This window comes from Callorhinchus milii, unplaced genomic scaffold (genome assembly GCF_018977255.1).
Source record: "Callorhinchus milii isolate IMCB2004 unplaced genomic scaffold, IMCB_Cmil_1.0 Scaffold3, whole genome shotgun sequence".
In the NCBI taxonomy this organism is placed as follows: domain Eukaryota; kingdom Metazoa; phylum Chordata; class Chondrichthyes; order Chimaeriformes; family Callorhinchidae; genus Callorhinchus; species Callorhinchus milii.
The window spans coordinates 1,434,303-1,456,397 of NW_024704744.1; the positions used below are offsets into that span (position 1 = coordinate 1,434,303).

The 22,095-nt window shown below is 51.1% G+C and overlaps 1 protein-coding gene and 1 pseudogene across 7 annotated transcripts in view; both read right to left on the reverse strand.

The window, feature by feature from the left end:
* Positions 1 to 9,601: 9,601 nt before the first annotated feature.
* LOC121848603 lies at positions 9,602 to 9,736 on the reverse strand (annotated as a pseudogene).
* A 3,714-nt stretch (positions 9,737 to 13,450) lies between these two features.
* The window catches only part of reps1 (RALBP1 associated Eps domain containing 1), a 52,293-nt gene continuing 43,648 nt past the window's right edge, over positions 13,451 to 22,095 (reverse strand). For 5 of the 7 annotated variants that reach the window (XM_042333088.1, XM_042333086.1, XM_042333089.1 and 2 more), the window contains 4 exons: positions 21,376 to 21,524; positions 21,079 to 21,132; positions 15,322 to 15,427; positions 13,451 to 14,108 (listed from right to left, as the gene is read on the reverse strand). In XM_042333088.1, the coding sequence (XP_042189022.1) occupies positions 14,040 to 14,108; positions 15,322 to 15,427; positions 21,079 to 21,132; positions 21,376 to 21,524 (378 nt within the window). In that variant the 3' untranslated portion in view covers positions 13,451 to 14,039. The remainder of the gene's footprint in view (positions 14,109 to 15,321; positions 15,428 to 21,078; positions 21,133 to 21,375; positions 21,525 to 22,095) is intronic. The other 2 variants (XM_042333090.1, XM_042333087.1) reach the window with 1 other exon arrangement.

Consider the following 22,095-nt stretch of genomic DNA (forward strand, 5'->3'; position numbering starts at 1 on the left):
GCAGAGATTGGTGCTCATATAGTGCGTAACAAGTGTCACATAGAGACCCACGCACTATGGCATCTGGGTTCGACTTAATATTCCCTTATATTAAATTGTGTTGTCCTGTAGCGTAGTGGTTAGAGCACTCGCCTCGTGAGCGAGAGGCCCCGGGTTCGATTCTCTGGCAGGGCCAACGTTAGGCAAGTTTCCTTATTTCACACAGCTCTGGTTACCAAGCAGTCAGTAAAATCCCGTTAGTCGATTGGCCGATCACTTCCCCGAGGGTAATAATAATAATAATAATCCTTGCATTTCATATAACGCTTTTCAAGTCTTCTCGACATCTCAAAGCACTACACAGAATAGACTGTGTATTTGTGGGCGAAACACAGCAGCCAATTGTGCACAGCAGCGTCCCACAAACAGTCGTGGATTGAAGTGACCAATTTATTATTGTTTTTTTTCTTGAGAGATTATTATCATGCGTGTGGAGTAAGGAAACTTGCCCAAGGTTTCGCCCTGCCGGGAATCAAACCCAGGTCTCTCGCTTGCGGGGCGAGCGCCCTAACCACTGAGCTACAGGACTCCACTAATAATCCTTTTTGTTCCCAAAATGCACAGTCACTATATTCACTTTACAGCCTATTCTGTGAAGCGCTTTGAGACATCTCGATGACATGATGAGGCGGTGTATCATAATGCAAGAATTAGCATTTTTATTAATAAATGTAAGGATCATTATTTTATTTCTGCACCACCTTTAACGTCAGGAAAGCTCCTCACACCACTTCACAGGACTCACTGTAAAGTGCAGTGACTGTGTGTTTGGTGACCAACACGGCTGCCAATTTGCGCCCAGCGACGTCCCCTCAAACAGCCTTGAGCAATTTTGTCTCTCGGCCAGAACACAGGGTGGAACACCTCATTTCTCTTCTATCTCTCCATCATCACACGAGTCATTACTTTTGTACAGAGTGTGAAACACCCCTGACATGTGCCTGAGAGCAGCCGCAGTGCTTTGCATAGTAACCGCTGCCCTCAGTATGTGAAGGGATAAATACCTGTCACCTTGAGACAACTTCATACAGTCTCTGACCAACGTGTCTCCGCTGTCTTTACAAGGCTTCCAGACTTCCAGAAACCATGTACTGCTTAGTGCTCACTCTCTCTGTGCTGTTCCTGTCTCAGGGAGTCACCAGTCAACGTGAGGAAACCCCAATGTTCGTCCCTCTCCTCCTCACCCCCACACCCCACCCCCAGCACCCTCACCCTCCCCACCCCCCAGCTCCCCACCCCCAGCACCCTCACCCTCCCACCCCCAGCTCCCCCACCCCAGCACCCTCACCCTCCCCACCCCCCAGCACCCTCACCCTCCCCACCCTCACCTCCCCCACCCCCAGCTCCCTCACCCTCCCCACCCTCACCCCTCCCACCCCAGCTCCCCCACCCTCCCCACCCTCTCCACCCTCACCCTCCCCACCCCCAGCTCCTCACCCTCCCCACCCCCAGCTCCCCACCCTCCCACCCTCTCCACCCTCACCCTCCCCACCCCAGCTCCCTCACCCTCCCCACCCTCACCCTCCCCACCCCCAGCTCCCCCCCCCTCCCACCCTCACCCCTCCCCACCCCCAGCTCCCTCACCCTCCCCACCCACTCCCCACCCTCCCCACCCTCCTCCACCCTCACCCTCCCCACCCCCCCCTCACCCTCCCCACCCTCACCTCCCCACCCCCAGCTCCCTCACCCTCCCCACCCTCAGCTCCCCACCCCACTCCCCACCCTCCCCACCCTCCACCCTCCCCACCCCCAGCTCCCTCACCCTCCCCACCCTCACCCTCCCCACCCCCAGCTCCCCACCCTCCCCACCCCAGCTCCCTCACCCTCCCCACCCTCAGCTCCCCACCCCCAGCTCCCTCACCCTCCCCACCCTCTCCACCCTCCCCACCCCAGCTCCCTCACCCTCCCCACCCTCACCCTCCCCACCCCAGCTCCCTCACCCTCCCCACCCTCACCCTCCCTCCCCCCCGCTCCCCCACCCTCCCCACACATGATCTGTGCAGTGTGAGTGACGCTGTGTGAGTGTGAGTTGTTGTGAAGCTCTGAGACGTGTGAGCAGAGCGGTCTGTGTAACTGAGTTGTTCTGTGCAGAATCGCTGGGATGGATGTCCTGGGATTGTCAACTGGAGGGAGGAACATGCGAAGAGTTGTGCATTGAGGCGACACAGTCAAATCAAGGGGAATGCCTCGGTGGGGGCTATTGCTGCTTCCCAAAGGGCAACAAGTGAGCAGCGGAATGCAGAGCTGAGAAAGGATGAAACTGTCAACGTCTCAGCCACCAGCCTCCTGTAGCTGTAACTCACCTCTTGAACGAGAGGGTGGAGGGCAATAAATAACTATCATTCATCTGAGGATCAGTCTGGTCTTTGTGTTTCTGAGAGAGAGAGAGAGTGGGAGCATGTGAGAGACTGAGAGAGTGATGGAGAGAGTGGGAGCATGTGTGAGAGAGAGGGAGAGTGATAGAGAGAGAGTGGGAGGATGTGTGAGAGACTGAGAGAGTGCGAGAGAGAGAGTGGGAGCATGTGTGAGAGAGAGAGAGAGTGATAGAGAGAGAATGTGAGAAAGAGAGAGAGAGTGATAGAGAGAGAGTGGGAGCATGTGTGAGAGACTGAGAGAGTGATAGAGAGAGAGTGGGAGCATGTGTGAGAGAGAGGGAGAGTGATAGAGAGAGAGTGGGAGCATGTGTGAGAGAGAGAGAGAGTGATAGAGAGAGTGGGAGCATGTGTGAGAGAAAGAGAGAGTGATAGAGAGAGTGGGAGCATGTGTGAGAGACTGAGAGAGTGATAGAGAGAGAGTGGGAGCATGTGAGAAAGAGAGAGAGAGTGATAGAGAGAGAGTGGGAGCATGTGTGAGAGAGAGAGAGAGTGATAGAGAGAGTGGGAGCATGTGTGAGAGAGAGAGTGGGAGCATGTGTGTGAGAGAGAGAGAGAGAGTGGGAGCATGTGTGAGAGAGAGAGTGATAGAGAGAGTGGGAGCATGTGTGAGAGAAAGAGAGAGTGATAGAGAGAGAGGGGGAGCATGTGTGAGAGAGAGAGAGAGTGATAGAGAGAGTGTGGGAGCATGTGTGAGAGAGAGAGTGATAGAGAGAGTGCGAGAGAGAGTCTGAGAGAGAATAAGCCAATGTGGGACAGAGACTCAGAAACTAAAAGAGTGGGTTAGTGGGACAGAGAGAGAGAGAGAGAGACAACAACAACAACAAAGTGACATTTGTATAGCGCCTTTCACGCTGGACAGACAGAGTTTTGGACCCGAGCCGGGGATCGGGGTGGGGGAGAGTGGAGGGCAGGGGGGAAAACAGGGAGATGGAAGACATGGTTGAAGTGGATGGTCTTGAGATGGGTCTTGAAGGTGGCAAGGGAGGGGGCGAGGCGGTGGGACTGCAGGATGGAGGTCCAGAGGGTGGGGGCAGAGTGGCAGAAGGCCTGCTTGCCAATGGTGAAGCGAGCAAGGAGGGGGGTGTGAAACAGGCCGGAGCCCGCTGAGCGGAGGGAGTGAGCAGGATGGTAGGGGCTTAGGAGGTCACAGAGGTAGGAGGGAGCAAGACCGTGGAGGGCTTTAAAGGTGAGGACCAGGATCTTGAACTGTATCCTCTGTGTGATGGGAAGTCAGTAGAGTCGGGCGAGGATGGGGGTGATAGGGTCACGGAGCCCGGTGCGGGAGAGGACACGGGCTGCAGAGTTAGTTCTGGACGATCTGCGTGGTGGGAAGTCAGTGGAGTTGGGCAGAAAAGAGAAAGAGAAACAGAGAGAGAAGGAGAGACTGGGAGAGAGAGAGACTGGGGGAGAGGGAGGCAGGGAGAGAGAAACAGAGAATAAGAGAGAGACAAAGAGAGAAAGACACAAAGAGACACTGGAAGAGAGAGAGAGAGACAGAGAGCGACTGTGAGAGAGACAGTGAGAGGCTGTGTGTGTGAGTAGTCTGGTTGTGATGTGGGACAGGCAGAGTGGAGTGAGGGAGGGAGCGAGGGAGGGAGGGAGGGAGGCTGGGTGTATCGAGGCCGGTGCTGAGGTACCTGAGAGGAGCACAGATGGAGTTGTCAGGGCTGCTCAACTGAGACACTTCCTGAACGAGGAGCAGAGACCGGCCGGGCTCCAACAGGATCTGTAACACAGGCACATCCACTTCATCACAGTCCCAGGAGACTCCACCACAGACACTTGTGTTCTCATCGTATCTACAACACAGCGTATCTTAGTCAGGGGTATCTACATCGCGCAGAAAGAAAGTCTGACAGGTCATAATAATAATAATAATAATAATAATCCTTGCATTCGATATAGCTCCTTATCACGTCTTCGAGACGTCTCAAAGCTCTTCACAGAATATACTGTAAACTGGATTGACTGTGTATTTTGTGGGTGAAACCCGACAGCCAATCGTGCACAGCGGCGTCCCCACAAACAGCTGTGGATTAAGTGACCAAATTATCTTTTCAAAATTATTTTGAAGGAATTATTACCCCCAGAAAAGCGATCTGCCAATTAACGTACAATTGGGTTCCTACTCACAGTTGGTAAACAGAGGCGCGAGGAGTAAGGAAAGTTGACCAATGTTTCTATAGTGGAACGTCAGCAAGACTGAGGCTCTCTTGATTGGCTCGCGCCAGCGCCTCCGCACCTCAGGCATTGGCAGCATCAGCATCCGAGGCTGCACCACTCCACCTCACCGCGCCAGTCAGGAACCTAGACGTCTTGTTTGACCGTCCACTGTCCTTTCTCCCCCACATTCGAGCCATGTCCCGCTCTGCCTCAAAATTCTTCCTATCCATCGTCCCCCAACAAGCCCTCCATCACAAACTGGCTGCTCCACACACCCTCTGACTCCTCACCCATATTCTCCTCCAACACCAACTGCAAGGAGATACTGGACTTCCTCAAAATCCAAGTCCAGGGGATCAGATCAGCTGCGTCTACCCATCTGTCTACTAGCCCCTCCCCATCTTCCCCTCACACCCCAGCCCCTACCCATCCCTCCCTCCACACCTTCAAACCTGTCTCCCGCTCCTCTCTCACCAACATTATAACCTGCATGGAACCGACCATCTGCTCCCCCGACCCCATCCTACCCCTGTCCTGACCTCCCATCTCCACCTCCTTGCCCGTCTACTCACAAACATCATAAACCTTTCCTTGTCTACTGGCACTATTCCCAACCCTCTAAACACAGCCATCATCACTCCTATCCTTACAAAACCCTCCCTGGACCCATTCCTGTTCTCAAATTACCACCCTATCTCCAAACTCCGTCAGCCTGGCTCAGTTGCTGTGTGTCAGGCTGACTCAGTCGCTGTATCTCACCCTGGCTCAGTTGCTGTGTCTCACCCTGGCTCAGTCGCTGTGTGTCAGCCTGGCTCAGTCACTGTGTGTCAGCCTCACTCTATTACTGCTTGTCAACATGGCTCACTCAGTAGATTTGAGCACCCTCTCGGTGACTAGGAACACACGCTGTTGAAGCTGACACTCCAGTGCAATACTGGGGGAGAGAGCACCACATTGTTAGGAGGGAACATCCTTCAGATGAGATGTTAAATCTCCCACAAACATACAGTCAATTCACTTTACAGCATATTCTGTGAAATGCTTTGAGACGTCGAGAAAACGTGAAAAACACTATGTCAAATGCAAGGATTATTATTATTGTTATTAAATGCCTTTCTCTGTCTGTACAACAACAACAACAACAAGATTCCATTTATAGAGCGCCTTTCACGTCAGGAGGACGTCCCAAGGCGCTGCACAGTTGGGTCATGACCCGAGCAGGGGGGAAATGGTCAGGGTGAGGGGAGGGAAGGGAGGGAGAGAGGAGGGGGGAAATGGTCAGGGTGAGGGGAGGGAAGGGAGGGAGCGAGGAGGAGGAAGAGAGTCGAGAGGGGAGCTGAAGGCACGGTCAAAGAGAAAGGTTTTGAGACCGGCCTTGAAGGAGGAAAGGGAGGAAGCGGCGAAGGCACTGGGGGATGGAGTTCCAGAGCCTCGGGCCGAGAGGCTGAAGGCCCGACCACCGATAGTAGGGCGGTTGGGGCGGGGGACGTGGAGCAGACCGGAGCCAGAGGAACGGAGGGTACGGGCAGGTAGGTAGGGGGATAGTAGGTTGGAGAGGTAGGAGGGAGCAAGGCCGTGAATGGCCTTGTAGGTGAGGATGAGGATCTTGAATTCGATCCTCTGGGGGATGGGGAGCCAGTGGAGGCGAGCGAGGGTGGGAGTGATGTGGTCGCGGTGTCTGGTGCGGGACAGTACACGAGCTGCAGAGTTCTGAATGACCTGCAGTGTGGAGGGAGGTGGCGGGAAGGCCGGCGAGGAGAGAGTTCCCATAGTCCAGCCTTGAGGTGACAAAGGCGTGAACCAGGGTTTCAGCCGCGTGAGGGGTGAGGTAATGCCGTAGTCTGGCGATATTCCGGAGGTGATGGAAGGCGGTGCCAGTTGTGGTGCGGATATGAGGGAGAAAGGACAGCTCAGGGTCGAACAAAACGCCGAGGTTCCTGACTGGCTTTGAGAGGTGGAGAGTGCGGCCTTGGATGCTGATGGTGTCAGCGCCTGAGGTGCGGAGGCGCTGACGTGAGCCAATCAGGAGGGCCTCGGTTTTTCGCACGTTGAGCTGAAGAAAGTTGTCTCTCGTCCAGGACTTGATGTCGGACAGGCAGCTGTCAGGACATCGGTGGTCGTGGAGTTGAGAGTAGAGGAGGAAAGGTAGAGTTGGGTGTCATCCGCATACATGTGGAAGTTAACCCCATGTTTGCGGATGATGTCACCGACTGTACCACTTGATATCCACCAACAGCTTCTCCTCCAGGCTTCACACTGTCACATGTTCCTCAGAGCTGTCCTTGGTCCTCTCCTCTTTAACATCTACATACTCGGTCATCCTCATTCTCACCTCTAAATCCCACCGTGGTCTTGTCCTTCCCCAACTCTGTGACCTACTACCTGTACGCGCTGTCTGCTCCCTTCTGCTCAATGTACCCCGTGGTTCGGCTTTCAGCCTCTCTGCCCCCACCCTCTGGAACTCCATCCCGGAGTGCCCCACCTCACCCCCTCCTTTACCTCATTCAAGGCCCATCTCAAGACCTTCCTCTATAACCGTTGCCTTGGAGGATTATTATTAAGATCTCCCACGCTGCTGTCTGGCTAAGAGAAGAGAGTTTGTCCCTCTCTCTCTCTCCTGGTGTCTTGGCCGACAGATAAAATCACTCGCTCATTTCCCAGCTCTTTTTGAGGACATCCCAAATTGGCTCCTGCATTGGCCCACAAAACACACAGTCACTACACTTTACAGTGAATCCTGTGAAAGGTTTTGAGATGTACTCCTGATGTGAGAACGCTGAGGTTATTACTTGATTTACACATCACCTTTCATTTTTCCTTACTCCACTCACCTCTGCTTACTAAGCAGTAGGTAAGAACCCAGTAAGAACCACGTGTGGAATTAATAATAATAATAATAATCCTGGCATTTGATATAGCGCTTTTCACGTCGGGAGGACGTCCCAAAGCGCATCACAGAACACTGTAAAGTGTTGTATATATATGACTGTATATTTGTGGGCAAACGCAGCAGCCAATTGCGCACAGCAATGTCCCACAAACAGTCATAGATTGAAAATGACCAATTTATTATTGTTTTTGGTTTTGGAGGGATTATTATTAGGCTCTGTGTGGAGTAAGGAAACTTGCCCAAGGTTTCACCCTCTGCCTGGAATTGAACTCAGGTCTTTCACTTGCAAAGCGAGTGCTCTAACCACTGAGCTACAGGACTCCACAAATGAAACACAGATTAGACTCCACTCTACCTCTGCGACCCCCTAATGTTGGGTCGGGTGGGTCGGGGGACGTGGAGCAGCCAGAGCCAGCTGAGCGGATAGAGAGCCAATGGAGTCGGGCGAGAATGGGGTCACGGAGTTTGGTGCGGGAGAGGACACGGGCTGTAGAATTCTGGATTATCTGCAGCTGTGAAGGGAGGACTGGGGAAGGCCGACAAGCCGGGCATTTGCGTAGTGGAGCCTGGAGGTGATGGAGGCAATGAACAAGAGTTTCAGCGGCCTGAGGGGTGAGGCAGTGGCGGAGTCGGGCGATGCTGTAGAGGTGAGGGAAGGCAGAGCCGGTCATGGCTTGGATGTGGGGAAGAAAAGACAGTTGAGGGTCAAACAAGACACCGAGGTTCCTGACTGGCTGGTGAGTTGAAGTGTACAACCATGGAGGGTGATGCTGCCAGAGCCTGAGGTGCAGAGGCGTTGGTGCGAGCCAATGGGGAGGGCCTCAGTCTTGTTCACAATCCACTGTAGGAAGTTTGCCCTCATCCAGGACTTGATGTCCGACGGCAGTCTGTCAGGACAGCAGTGGTCCTGGAGTTGAGGTGGAGGCAGAAAGGTAGAGTTGGATGTCATCTGCATACATGTGGAAGTTGACCCCATGTCTGCGGATGATGTCACCAAAGGGGAACATGTAGATATTAAAGAGGAGACAAGGACAGAGCCCTGGGGGACCCCCGACGTGACAGTGCGGGGGCTGGAGGGGAAACCATTAGCGGCAACAAGGCGGAGACGGTGAGAAAGATAGGAATCGAACCAGGCAAGGGCAGGTCCGCAAAGATTAAGTAAAGAGGAGAGGCGGTGTATGAGGATGGAGTAAGTAAAGATTAAGAAAAGAGGAAGGCGGCAGAGAGGTCGAGGAGGACAAGGAGGCAGAGGGAGCCCTGATCACAGATGTTCAGAATGTCATTGGTGACTGTGACCAGTGCTGTTTCTGTGCTGTGGGCAACGCGGAAGTCGGATTGGAGGGGTTCAAAGACATAATGGTGAGAAAGAAAGGAACGGAGCTGGGACCCGACGACTTGTTCTAGGACCTTGGAGAGGAATGGCAGGTTAGAGATGGGGCGGTCCCTGGAGAGGAGGGATGGGTCCAGGCCAGGTTTTTTCAGGATGGGGGTGATGACGGCTGTTTTTAGGGGGGTGGGAACTGAACCGGTGGACAAGGAGAGGTTGATGACATCGGACAGGAGAGGGGCCAGAAGGTGGAGCTGGGAGATGAGGAGAGAGGTGGGGATGGGATCGAGGGAGCAGGTGGTGGGTTTGAGTTTGTGGACAGTTGTGGTGAGGGAGGAGGGAGAGATAGGCTCGAAGGAATAGAGGAGGGAATGGTTGGGGGGGGGTGGGTCGTGAGGGAGAGGTGATGTGGCGCTGCCAGTGGACGGGGCAGAGGTCGCTGAACGTATCCCCTCGATTTTAGATTCAAGGAAGTCCAGCATCTCCTCACAGTTGGAGTTTGAGGAGAGGGTGGGCGAGGCGAGGGGAGGTGGAGACGGATTGTGATGGAAAAGAGAAGCCTGAAGTTGTCCTTTGCCTCCAAGATAACCTTAAGCAGGAGGAGGATTTGGCGGAGGCAAGAGGGCAGCGTAGGTCTTGGTGTGGTGACGCCAGATCTGCCAATGGACCATTACTTTGAATTTGGTCCAGGCGGGTTCGGCCACTCGCACTTGTTATGATGAACTCGGCCCCGGTGCTGACTGGATGGAGAGCAGAGCAGGAATGGAGCATTGACACCAGAGGAAGACTCTGCTGTTAGTGTGCAAACCAGGGAGAGTGCGAGCAGTTGCCACCAACACAAACTCGGCACCACAGGCGGCAGCACAACCCGCAGTGCAATGGGTTGGCCTGGTCCTGGAGAAGCACCTTCATGATCATGGTGTCTCCCCGCCAGGTAAGTCTACTCCAACCCCGCTCACCTGCCAGCTCACCATTAGCTCTGCACCGCACGGTTACAGCCCCCGGTGCAGCCCCCGGCTGCCCCCCACACTCACTACACCCCCCTCCCTGCCTACACCCCAGACCATTTGGCGCACTGCCTCCTTGCCTTACACCCCTCCTTTCTCAGCCCTCTTCTCCCCCACTCCTGGCCCGCTGCCTGCCTGCCCTCCCACCTGCCCGCCTGCCGCTCACTCCCTTCTCTGCTGCTGCCTGTTATCTCATTTCCCTCCGCCCTCCTCCACAGCGCAGACGTCAGCCATTGATGGCTCCTCCCTCACTCGCTCTGACTCGGTGGCCTCACTACACGAGCTCTTGCCTTACCCGCCTGCTTTGGTGTCTGTGTGTGTGTTGGACCCAGAGAGAGATGGTTGGCATGGAATGCGCGCTCTCTCCCTGGAGGGTCACATCCTGTTGACCTCATTACCGAAAGTATTACCAACAACTTGAATTTATATAGCGCCCTCCACGCCGGACGGCGTCTCAGAGCTTCACAGGAATGGATCCCGGGGCCGAGCCGGGGGGAGGGGGAGGAGCCAGGGGGAAGGGGGGGGCGCGAAGGTGACCAAAGGCGCGGTTGAAACGAAAGGTCTTCAGCAGAGACCTGAAAATGGGGAGGGGGCGAGGGAGTTCCAGAGCCTCGGGGCATAATGGCTGAAGGCACGGCCACCGAGGGTGGAGCGGAGGACTCAGGGGACGAGGAGGAGGCCAGAACCAGAGGAACGAAGGCAACGGGTACTGTTGTGAAGAGAGAGGTCAGAGGCTGCAGAGGAGTGCAGGAACTTGAAGACAAAGATGAGGATCTTGAAATCGATCCTCTCTGGGACCGGCAGCCAGTGCAGTCTGGCGAGGACTGGAGTTTGGTGCGGGTGAGAATGCGGGCGGCAGAGTTTTGAATGATTTGGATTTTATGGATGCGAGTGGATGGGAGACCAGCGAGGAGGGCGTTAACACATCGCATTGTCAGAGGTGTGGTCCTTCAGATGTCACATTAAAACTCACTCGCTGTCTGTGCCCTGTTCAGGTGGAAACATGGCTGCGGCGTTAAACACAATCACTACATTTTACACTGAATCCTGTGAAGCGATTTGAGACATCCTGCTGTGAAATGTGCTGTGTAAATATAGTAACCTGATCACATCATTGAGATGTGTCAAAGCGCTTCACAGAATATACCGTAAAGTGAATTGACTGTACACTGCGGGTGAAACACAGCAGCCAACTGCACACAGCAGTGTCCCACAAACAGTTGTGATTAAGTGACCAATTTTTTTTGGGAAAGCGATCCGCCAATCGGCAAACAACAGAGGCGTGTGGGGAAAGGAAACTGGCCTAAGATTTCGCCCTGCCCAGCATCAAACCCAGATTCTCTCGCTTGTGAAGTGAGCGCTAACCACGAGGATACAGGACTCACTGTAGCCACACAGTGTGTGCACATTCAGAACAAAGTTGAAGTAAATGCTCGTTGAGAGAGTCCAGAGAAAATATTGTGCTGTTTTATTTGTAAAAATCACACAATTGCCAGTTAGCTCCGTCTGTGCCGGACATTTCCATGCAGCTGCTTTGCCTTAAGATCCCCCCCTACCCACAGCGAAGGATAAGCAATTAAATAGATTGTTTTTGTTAGTCTGCAATTCAACGCAAATTTACATACCAGACCAATGGTGCGTATCATACAATTTACATCCGAACCCCATTACAGTACATCAACGTGAATAGCAAAGAGGTCAACATTGTGAGCGTTCCAACCACACAGCCTGGCAGAAGGTACCAGAACAATAAGGCTTTGAAGAAAAAGTGAGGCTGCAGAGAACAAATGAGTCTCAAAGTAAAGAGGTTTTGGGGGTCTTCTCCTATTTCCCCAACAAAAAAAAATCACAAAATTATACAGTGGGTATATATATAATATATAACAAAAAAAATGCATTTTTTACAGCACCTTATCACATCAAAATGTCTCAAAGCGCTTCACAGATAATTACTGTCAAGTGTTGAGAGTTTTTGGGGAGGTGAATGCAGCAGCCAATTCACACACAGCCACGAGGTCAATCATCGATTAGTCCCGGGGATTGTTGGCCAGGAGACCAATAATCTCTTTTCCAATATCCTTTAGTGTCCACCGGAAAAACAGGCAGATGGGGCTTCGGTTTAATATCTCATCTGAAGGATGGCACCTCCAACAATGCATCGCTCCCCCCAGCACTACACCTGGTGCGCCAGGCAAGACTCAGACCATTGCGTGTGTGTATTGGAGAGGGGAGAAGGGGCTTGCACCCACAACTTAATGACAACGCACACAAAGACAGACAGACAGATCATGCACTGAGAAGGTTAAATCAGTAGGTGCTCAGCTACTAAGGGGTGATGAAACTGGAGCATATTTCTTTCCTTCTCAGAAGGAACACTTTGAGTGCAAAATGGTTTATGAAGAGGCGCTTTACAAAAACAGCAGTGGCGAGAGAGCGAGAAAGAGAGAGGCAAAAAGAGAGAGGAAGCTGGCGGTAGAACCCAAAGACAAGTCTTTAAAATTCATATTCCACCTTTCCCCACGTGACATTTTATTATAAACCTTATATTTTAATCCAACTATCTCACCATTCCCTTTGTCCGTCCCCACGACAAGGAGTTTAATTTACAAGTGCAAGTTGTCGTGAACCAAACTCCGACCTGTGAGATCACGTAACATCCATCCACAGATGGCGCAGAGCTGGGGGACATTCTTATTAAGGAATCCATCAGTAGCTGCTCAACATTACTCACTAAGGCAAAAAAACATAAATGAGCCCTTGAAAACCGTTTCCCAAGAATTGGTTCATGAAGAACATTAATGATGGAAGTTAATGTAAATGAAGGATTTCCCTCTGGGGGCAAAGATGTGCAGTAACAGACTTGGAGGTTAAAACTTGTATTGGGGACGTAGGTGAGAAAAAAAAGATCTAACTTCATCCACTCAAAACACTGAAAATGTAGGAGGAGGGAGGGTGGGGAAGAGTGCACAAACCATTCTTCAAAGATTAGAATAAATCTGTGTGTGAGACATTGAGGAAAGAGTGTAAGACAGTTTATCCCATGTAAGAGTGCATTCGTGCAAGAGACTGGAAAGAGGGTTAATCGTGTGTGTGTGAGCGGATGAAAAGGAGAAGTTTTTAAAGAGAGAAACACTTTGAGACATTGGAACAAAACACACAACAGCGTCCCCTCTCGCCTCTTGCAAAATCTTGCCTGTGAGAGCGCTTCATCGTGGAAAAAAAATCTTCCAGTCTAGTCTTAAAAGACGTTACAGTCTCCCAAGATTTTAAGAGAAGTGCTGGAAAAACAGCCTGCAAACTAAGGCTGCAAGCCATTGCCACGACATGTGGTCAGGGTGGTCCTGGCTGGACACTCAGGGGGACACCACAGTGTTTATAGCAATCCAGCCAGTAGTTACCCCAACGCATGCCGTTAGCTCTCACCAACCTGCTCCCGGGGTTAGGTAAACAGGGCACAACCCTCTGGAGGAAGACAATGCGTACTCCATCCATGGAAAGAAAAGTTCCCATGCACCACTGACATGGTTCAGTGGGTTTCCATGTGTGTCAGGACCCCCAGCTGACCAACTGCCTCCCCCCAAATCATGTAGTGAACGTTCCCACAATTCTGTGCCATCTTCAATTTTAATACAAAAGCCTCTCCCACCTCCCCTCCCCCCTCACACACACACACACACCCACACCCACACACACACAGGCCGAACACTAGATGGCATGTCAGGCCTTTTGACCTCAATAACTGTACAGAACAGAAACCCCAAACTAGCGAATCACAGCAGCAGCTTGAAGGAAGCTCGCCGGCATTTAATAGTGATTGAGTTGCCGGCACTATTTCCTCTCTGGGGAAGAGCGGAGGATTTGCCCCGTCAACTCCTGGTGCAAAGCGGCTTAATACGACCACAGGGCTCAGTGACACAGCTCAGTGATACGGCATGGGCTCGCTCTGTGCAAGGAGGTGGAAGGGTGGGTGTTAGAGAGGGGAAGGGGGAAAGGGGGGTGGGGGAAGAGAAAGGCAGCGCTGAAAATGATTCACTTTTATAAATCAAACTTAAACCCCTCTCTCCCCCCACCGGAAGATAGATGCTGTCAGCTTCTCGATCACCCCATTACTTACACCCCCCCCAGTAGAGTGTAAGCTCCGATGCAGTGTAAGCGATCACTGGGCAGGGTGTGTGTGAGTGTGTGAGGGGAGCACACTATGGCGAGGGGAGAGAGGAACGAGACTCTGAGCCACACCTCTACAGGTGAGAGAACGGTCGAAGCTGTTCCAGCTGCACCTCCAGTGAGATCCTCTCCTCCAGCACATCCTGAGCAGTAGACAAACACATAAAAACATGAGAATTTGCTAAACGAAAAAGATCAAGGTCCATCCAGTTTGCCTTCCACTATCCTGGCAGTCACTTGCTCAAATCATGTCCCAAACTATATACTGTATCCCATGATGTAATAATAATAATCCTTGCATTTAATATTGCCTTATCATGTCTTCGAGACACTTCAAAGCGCAGAATATACTGCAAAGTGAATTGACTGTGTATTTTGTGGGTGAGAGGCAACCGCCAATTGCGCACAGCAGTGTCCCACTAACAGTCGTGGACTGAATAAACAATTTTTTTTGCAGGAATTATTACCCCCGGAAAGCGATCCGCCAGTCGATTAACAACTGGGTTCATACTTATTGCTAGGTAAGCAGAGGAGTGTTTGGAAACTTGCCTACAGTTTTGTCCTGCCTGAGAATTGAACCCAGGTCCTCTCTCTTGTGAGACAAGCGCACTAATCACTACACTAACAGGACTCCCAATTTGCTTTTGAAAGAATCAACACTTTCTGCTTCCACCATCTCCCTAGGGAGCATGTTCCATATGTTTACTACTCGCTCACTGAAGTAGTGTTACTGCAGTTTTGTTGTGAATTTACCCCCTCGAATCACAGGCCGTGTCCTCTGGTTCTATTGTTCAGTACAAGATAAACAGCTTATTATATAAAACATTTCCTAGTCCCTTTAGAATCTTAAAGACTGCAATCATATCACCCCTCAACCTTCTTTTCTCCAGTGTGAACATGCCCAGTTTATCTAATCGCTCCTCACAGTCCAGCCCCTCCATCCTCTCAATCATTCTGGTTGCCGGAATGGAAGGACAAACACACAGACACCTGTTAAAATCTCCCTACAGTCAGACCCCTCCCCTCCCCACCTCCCTGTTATAACACACCGCCTTAGGCCCATAAAAACAAACCGCAAGCCCACTGTCATGTCGGACCACGTGGCCCATAAGCAGCGCGTTGATTTCATTTTTCGCACGCTGTGCAGGAAATGCCATTGACGTCACTTTCTGTGCTAGGCACTCAACATGGGAAGCTGGGAGTGGGTAGGGATTCAGCTGGGGTCCAAACCCCATCTCCTATAAACATTCGCGCTATGGGGGAGCCGGGGTGTATTTCTGACTGTAGCTTCAAGCTATGTGAAAGTTATGGTGAGCGGCTACCACTGTGGAGGCGGGCAGGAGATGGCTGCCTTACCTTGAGCTGTTGCTGTAATTCACTGTTGAGCCTGGCCAGCACAGTGTTGGTTTCCTTGTTTCTCCTGATTGAAGCCTGGATGGACTTCTTGTCTTTGCCAGCAGACCTGCATATAACATCAAAAAAAGTACATTCATTCTTCCCCCCCTTTCATTCCTCACCACTGCCCACCCCTCGCTGCACTAACTGTTCGCTCTCATTCCATCAGTGTATGTGGGGCGAGAGTGGGGGGGTCGCAGTGTGAGGAAAAGAGAGTGGGGGGCTGCAGTAAAATTGCCCACTCTTGTGTCCAGAGGTGATCAACTGATTTTTTTTTGGTCAGCCAGTGTCTGACACATGCAGAAACCCATCTCCATGCTTAAGAGTCTCCATGCATCCCACCTACACATGGAAAGCCCAGAGATAGTTGGTGGAGTGGAATCATAGAATCATACAGCACAGAAGGAGGCCATTCGGCCCATCGTGTCTATGCCGGCTCTTTGAAAAGAGCTATCCAATTCCACTCGCCCGCTCTCTCCCAAATCCCTGCAAACTTGTCCTCCCCAAATAATTATCTACTTTCTTAAAAGTTGTTTTTGAATCGGCTCCACCAGCCTTTCAGGTGCATTTCCAGATCCCACAACAACAACAACAGATTCCAATTATAGAGCGCCTTTCACGTCAGGGGAGCCAGGCGCTGCACGTGGGTCATAGAGCAGGGGGAAATGGTCAGGGTGAGGGGAGGGAAGGGAGGGAGAGAGGGGGAATGGTAGGGTGAGGGGAGGGAAGGGAGGGAGCGAGGAGGGGAATGGTCAGGGGGGGGGGGGGGAGGAGGAGGAGGGAGAGTCGAGGGGAGCTGAAGGACGGTCGGAAAGGGGAGGCGGGAGGAAGGAGGAGCAGGCGAAGGATGGGGGATGGAGTTCGAGCTCGGGGCGAGAGGCTGGGGACCGATAGTGGGGGGGCGGGGGACGTGGAGCAGACCGGAGCCAGAGGAACGGAGGGTACGGGCAGGTAGGTAGGTAACAGCTCACTGTGGAAAAAAATGTCTCCTCAAGTTCCTTGTTTCTTTCAACAACTATTTTAAATCAGTGTCCTCGGGTTACCCACCCACCCGCCAGTGGAAAGTTTCTCCTTGTTCACCCCACCAAATCCTCTCATAAGTTTGAAAACTTCTGTTGAGTCGCCTCTTAATCTTCTCTGCTCCAAGAAGAATAATCCCAGGTTCTCCGGCCTCTCCTGATAACTGAAGTCCTTAATTCCTGGTACCATCCTGGGAAATCTCCTTTGATCCTCTCCAATGGCTTGACATCAATCCTAAAGTGTGGGGCCCAGAACTGAACACAGTCTGTAGCTGAGGCCTAACCAGTGTTTTATATAAAGGTTCATCATAACTTCCTGACTTTTGTATTCTATGCCCTATTTATAAAGCCCAGTATCCCGTATGCTTTTTTTAACAGCTTTATCTCCCTGTCCGGCCACCTCCAAAGATTTACTGATATGAACCCCCAGGTCTCTCTAGTCCTTCACCTTTAGGATTGTACCATCAGCTTATATTGCCTCTCCTCATTCTTCCTCCTAAAATACATCACTTTGCATTTATCCACATTAAACTTCATCTGCCACGTGTCTGCCCGTGTTACCAGTCTGTCTATGTCCATTTGCAGTCGGTTACTATCCTCCTCACCGTTTACTACTTTTCCTAAATTAGTATCATCTGCAAACTTGGAAATTGTACTCCCTATACCCAAGTCCAGGTCATTTATATAGATCAAAAACATACTGACCCCTGGGGGACACCACTGCACACTTCCTTCCAGTCAGAAAGACAACCGTTCACCACTACAACAACAACAACAAGATTCCATTTATAGAGCGCCTTTCACGTCGGGAGGACGTCCCAAGGCGCTGAAAGCACTACACTCTGCTTTCAGTCTCCCAGGTCTGTATCCATGTTGTCACTGTCCCTTTAATACCGTGGATTTCTATTTTGCTTACAAGTCTCTTTATGTGGCTCTTTATCAAACACCTTTTGAAAATCCATATAAACTACATCAACTGCACTACCTTCATCCACCCTTTCGTTACTTCATTTCATCAAAAAACTCTATCATCATGTTTATTAGACACGATTTGCCTTTAACAAATCCATGTTGGCTGTCCTTTATTAACCCGTATGTTTCTAAGTGAAAATTTATTTTGTCCCGGATTATTGTCTCTGGAAGTTTCCCCACTACTGACTTATCTACTTTGAGCACCATAAACCTTTTTAGTACCTCCTCTCAGTCAATTTCTCTCCCCACTCCTCCGATACTGTGGCATTGGCTGCATCCTCTTCTTTTGTGAAGACAGATGCAAAGTACTTATTCAGTACGTCAGCCGTGCCCTCCCCCTCCACAAGAAGATTTCCTCTTTGGTCCCTAATTGGACCCACTCTACCTTTGATGAGCCTTTTATTCTTTATACGCTTATCAAATACCTTAGTGTTCTCTTCTATGTTATCTTTTCTCATACAATCTCTTTGCCCCTTACTTTTTTTTCAGTTCTCCTCTGTACTTTCTATATCCTATTTGATCTTCTGTATTTTGGTCCTGACATTTGTCATAAGTCTCCTTTTTCTGTTTTATTTGAATCCCAATTTCCTTATTCATCCAGCGAGGTTTGGATGCCCTCCCTTTCCCCTTTGTGGGAATATATTTGTGCGTCCCTGAATTATCTCCTCCTTGAAGGCTTCCCATTGCTCATTAGCTGTTTTACCCGCCAATCNTTTTTTCCAGTCCACCTTGGCTGGGTCCCATTTTAACTCAATGAAATTAGCCTCTTCCAGTTGAGTATCTTCACCTTTGATTGTTCCTTGTCCCTTTTCATAAGTTCTCTAAACCTAATGATGCTATGATCACTGTTTTCCAGATGCTCTCCCACTGAAACCTGCTCCACTTGCCCCATTTCATTCCCCAGAACTAGATCGAGCACTGCTTCCTTCCTTGTTGGGCTGCAAACATACTACAACAACAACAACAAGATTCCATTTATTGAGCGCCTTTCACGTCGGGAGGATGTCCCAAGGCGCTGTACAGTTGGGTCAGGACCCGAGCATTGGGGGGAAATGGTCAGGGTGAGGGGAGGGAAGGGAGGGAGCGAGGAGGGGTAGAGATTCGAGAGAGGAGCTGAAGGCACGGTCAAAGAGAAAGGTCTTGAGACCGGCCTTGAAGGAGGAAAGGGAGGAGGCGGCGAAGGCACTGGGGATGGAGTTCCAGAGCCTCGGGGCTGAGAGGCTGAAGGCCCGACCACCGATGGTAGGACGGTTGGGGCGGGGGATGTGGTGCAGACTGGAGCCAGAGGAACGGAGGGTACGGGCAGGTAGGTAGGGGGATAGTAGGTTGGAGAGGTAGGAGGGAGCGAGGCCGTGAATGGCCTTGTAGGTGAGGATGAGGGTCTTGAATTCGATCCTCTGGGAGATGGGGAGCCAGTGGAGGCGAGCGAGGGTGGGAGTGATGTGGTCGTGGTGTCTGGTGCGGGACAGTACACGAGCTGCAGAGTTCTGAATGACCTGCAGTGTGGAGGGAGGTGGCGGGAAGGCTGACGAGGAGAGAGTTCCCATAGTCCAGCCTTGAGGTGATAAAGGCCTGGACCAGAGTTTCAGCAGCGTGAGGGGTGAGGTAATGCCGTAGTCTGGCGACATTCCGGAGGTGATGGAAGGCGGTGCCAGTTGTGGCGCGGATGTGAGGGAGAAAGGACAGCTCAGGGTCGAACAGAACCCCGAGGTTCCTGACTGGCTTTGAGAGGTGGAGAGCGCAGTCTTGGATGCTGATGCTGTCAGCGCCTAATCCAGAAAGTTATCCTGCACACATTTCAGGAATCCTTCCCCCTCCTTGCCCTTTACAACGTTATTTTGCCAGTCTATGTTAGGGTAATTGAAGTCCCCCATTATCACTACTCTATTGGTTTGGCATCTTTCTGAAATCTGCTGCAGATTTGCTCGTCTATCTCCTTCCCACTATTTGGTGGTTTATAGTAAAAACCCAACAGAGTAAAAGCTCCTTTTCTGTTCCTTAACTCTAACCAAACAGATTCTGTTTTTGGACCATCTGGCACATCGTCACTTTCCAGGGCCATAACCATGTTTTTAATCAATTCTGGAATGCGTTCTTTGTCCCTGGAGAGATGCATCTTGCTTCCCTAATTCCAGAAACTATTAGGCGCAGGTTACCAAGGGCCAATGCTTGGGGAACACAGAGTGTGCTTTGGGGAAACTGCTGGAGTCTAACCAGCTAAAACCACATTGATATCACTGCCTGGTAAGCTTTCCCGCTGCTTGTCCAGGTAGGACCATTCTACCCGTTAGGACTTTGGCTTGCAGGGTTAACAGGAGCCAAGTGGGTAGATTTCCCAGCCTTAGTGACTGATCAATTGTTGATTTACAGTATAGTTGTGACCAGGTTTGGTCAAGTCTGAATTACACAAAGACTGAGAGAGGAATTATCCTCTACCTGGATTTCTAACCACTAACCTGGTTGTTATTGGTTGTGGCTGCATCTCAGCATCTCAGGATGCACTTTGCAAATCCAGGTAGTGAATGGCATATTTTAAAACCCATCCGCAAGCAATTCTGACAGGATTAAACCATCTTACCCATTGCAGTGAGCTCCTGATAACAAGTCACTCCAAGGGAAAAGGGCTCAGGAGTGTTAGGGGTGAGTTAGTTATAAACACATGCAGAGGGATATTGTCAGCATGATCACTTTAGTGACAAGTTAAGCCAGGGTTGAGTTATCAGGAGTTTACTGTGAATAACTATCCACATCGGTAACCCATAACCCCCACTCCCCAGATAACCCCCACCTCACTACACCATCCCCCCACAAAGTAGTAAACAAAAGGTAGTGCAAATCTGGAATGCTCTCCCTCAAAAGGCTGTGGATGCTCGACCCATTCACATTTTCAAGATTGAGTGGATAGATTTTTGTTACATAAGCGTATCAATGGACACCGGGCAAGGGCGGGTGATTGGATTTGAGGTTGTGATCAGAATGGTAGAAAATGCTCGAGGGGCTGAATGGCCTACTCCTGTTTCTATGTTCCCACCTCACTAGCCCATTCTCCCACCAGACAACACCCCCCAATTCACTGCTACCCAAGCATCGTGTCCCACCACCACCCATACAGGGTCCCACCTTGCCACCAGCATAATTGGCAAAGCAGATCATCATCCAGTGACGATTGTTAGCTTGCGCCTTGTTACTGATCACATCAATAACTCCGATCACCGCTAACTGTGTCAAAATCTTCTCAAAAGTCCTACAAATCACCGGGTTGACTGTTTGGGCCAAGCGACCCATTTCCGTGCCGCATTACTCTACAGCAGGGTAGTCCAACTGCGGGCCCGGGGGCCACATCCGGCCCAGGGGAATGATTTTATCCGGCCCGCGAAGCATTCCCAACTTCATTGTCCAATGAGCAAATACAGGTGATATGCAGGCCCTGAGCCAATCAGGAGCCAGTCACCGGTGGCCCAGGCTCTGCCCAACAACGCGACTGGCCAATCAGTATAAAATATTGCTGATGTGGCCCACGGAAGTCTCTCAAATCCATCATCAGGCCCTCAGTAGCCAAAAGATTGGACCCCCGCCCCCCGGTCTACAGTGAATGCCAGTGTGGGGAGGCTGCCCTGCTGACCACACAACGCTCTGTCACACTGCCCAAACCCCCCCCTGCGAGGTTACCGGGGAAACGCGGCGATAAACAGATCAGGAGGGCGCCTGGCGTCATGCCGTTACTTACTCCCCCAGCACAGACGGGACAGGGCGGTTCAGCTGATCACAGCCACGGAGAAATCTGGGTCAAGGAAGAAAGATAGAAACTTTCAGCACAGAATGAGGCCATTTGGCCCATCGTGTCTGTGCCTCTACTATTTACTGTTAAAAAAAACTCTCCCTTTTTTATTAATCCCCCTTTTCCAGCGCTCTCGCTGTCTCTCTCTCTATCTTGCTCACTCCCCATCCCTTAAGCTTTTCTGCTGCTCAGGTGCTGTCGGGCTGGCGCTGGGTGAGCAAACAGACCACGCAGTGAATGATGTACCTGGGGATGGATGACTGTGTCGCCAGCACAGTGTTGATGACTGTGGATTTCTGTGTGTGCTCATCTGTCTCCACTCGCAACTCGTCATCAGACTTCAGTCTCCGCCGAACAGGCTTGGGAGGAGGCACGAGCGATCCCGCATTCTTAACCTGCCATCAAAAGGGGAGCAGGTTTTTAACTAAAACTGAAACAGGCGCTGTACCAACCCTCTCTCTCGTTCCTTTTTAACTTATGTAAGATTTTAAATAATACACCAAACTCCTGATATTTCGTCACGCCACGAGAAAAGAGCTCAGTGACTCTCTTCTCGATTGGAGGCCTGTAGTGTTGCGGTTAAGGCGCTCACCTCGCAAGCCAGAGGACCTGGATTCGATTCCCGACAGGACAAAACCTTAGGCAAGTTTCCATAGTCCACACGCCTCTGTTTATCTAGCAGTAAGGAGGGACCCGGTTGTTAGCCGATGGGTGGATTGCTTTCCTAGGGTAATAGTCCCTCAAAAAAAAATTGTGACTCAATCCATGGTGAGTGTGCTACCCACTATGTCACGGGACTGATACCCGATGAGAGTCACTGAACTCTTTTCCCATAAAACAGACTCTATCCACTTTATAATATGTCCTGTGAAGCACTTTGAAATGTCTCAACATGATAAAGTGCTATATCAAGTGCAAGGATTATTTTATTATTATTACATCCAGGGTGACTCTTCCTGCTCACAG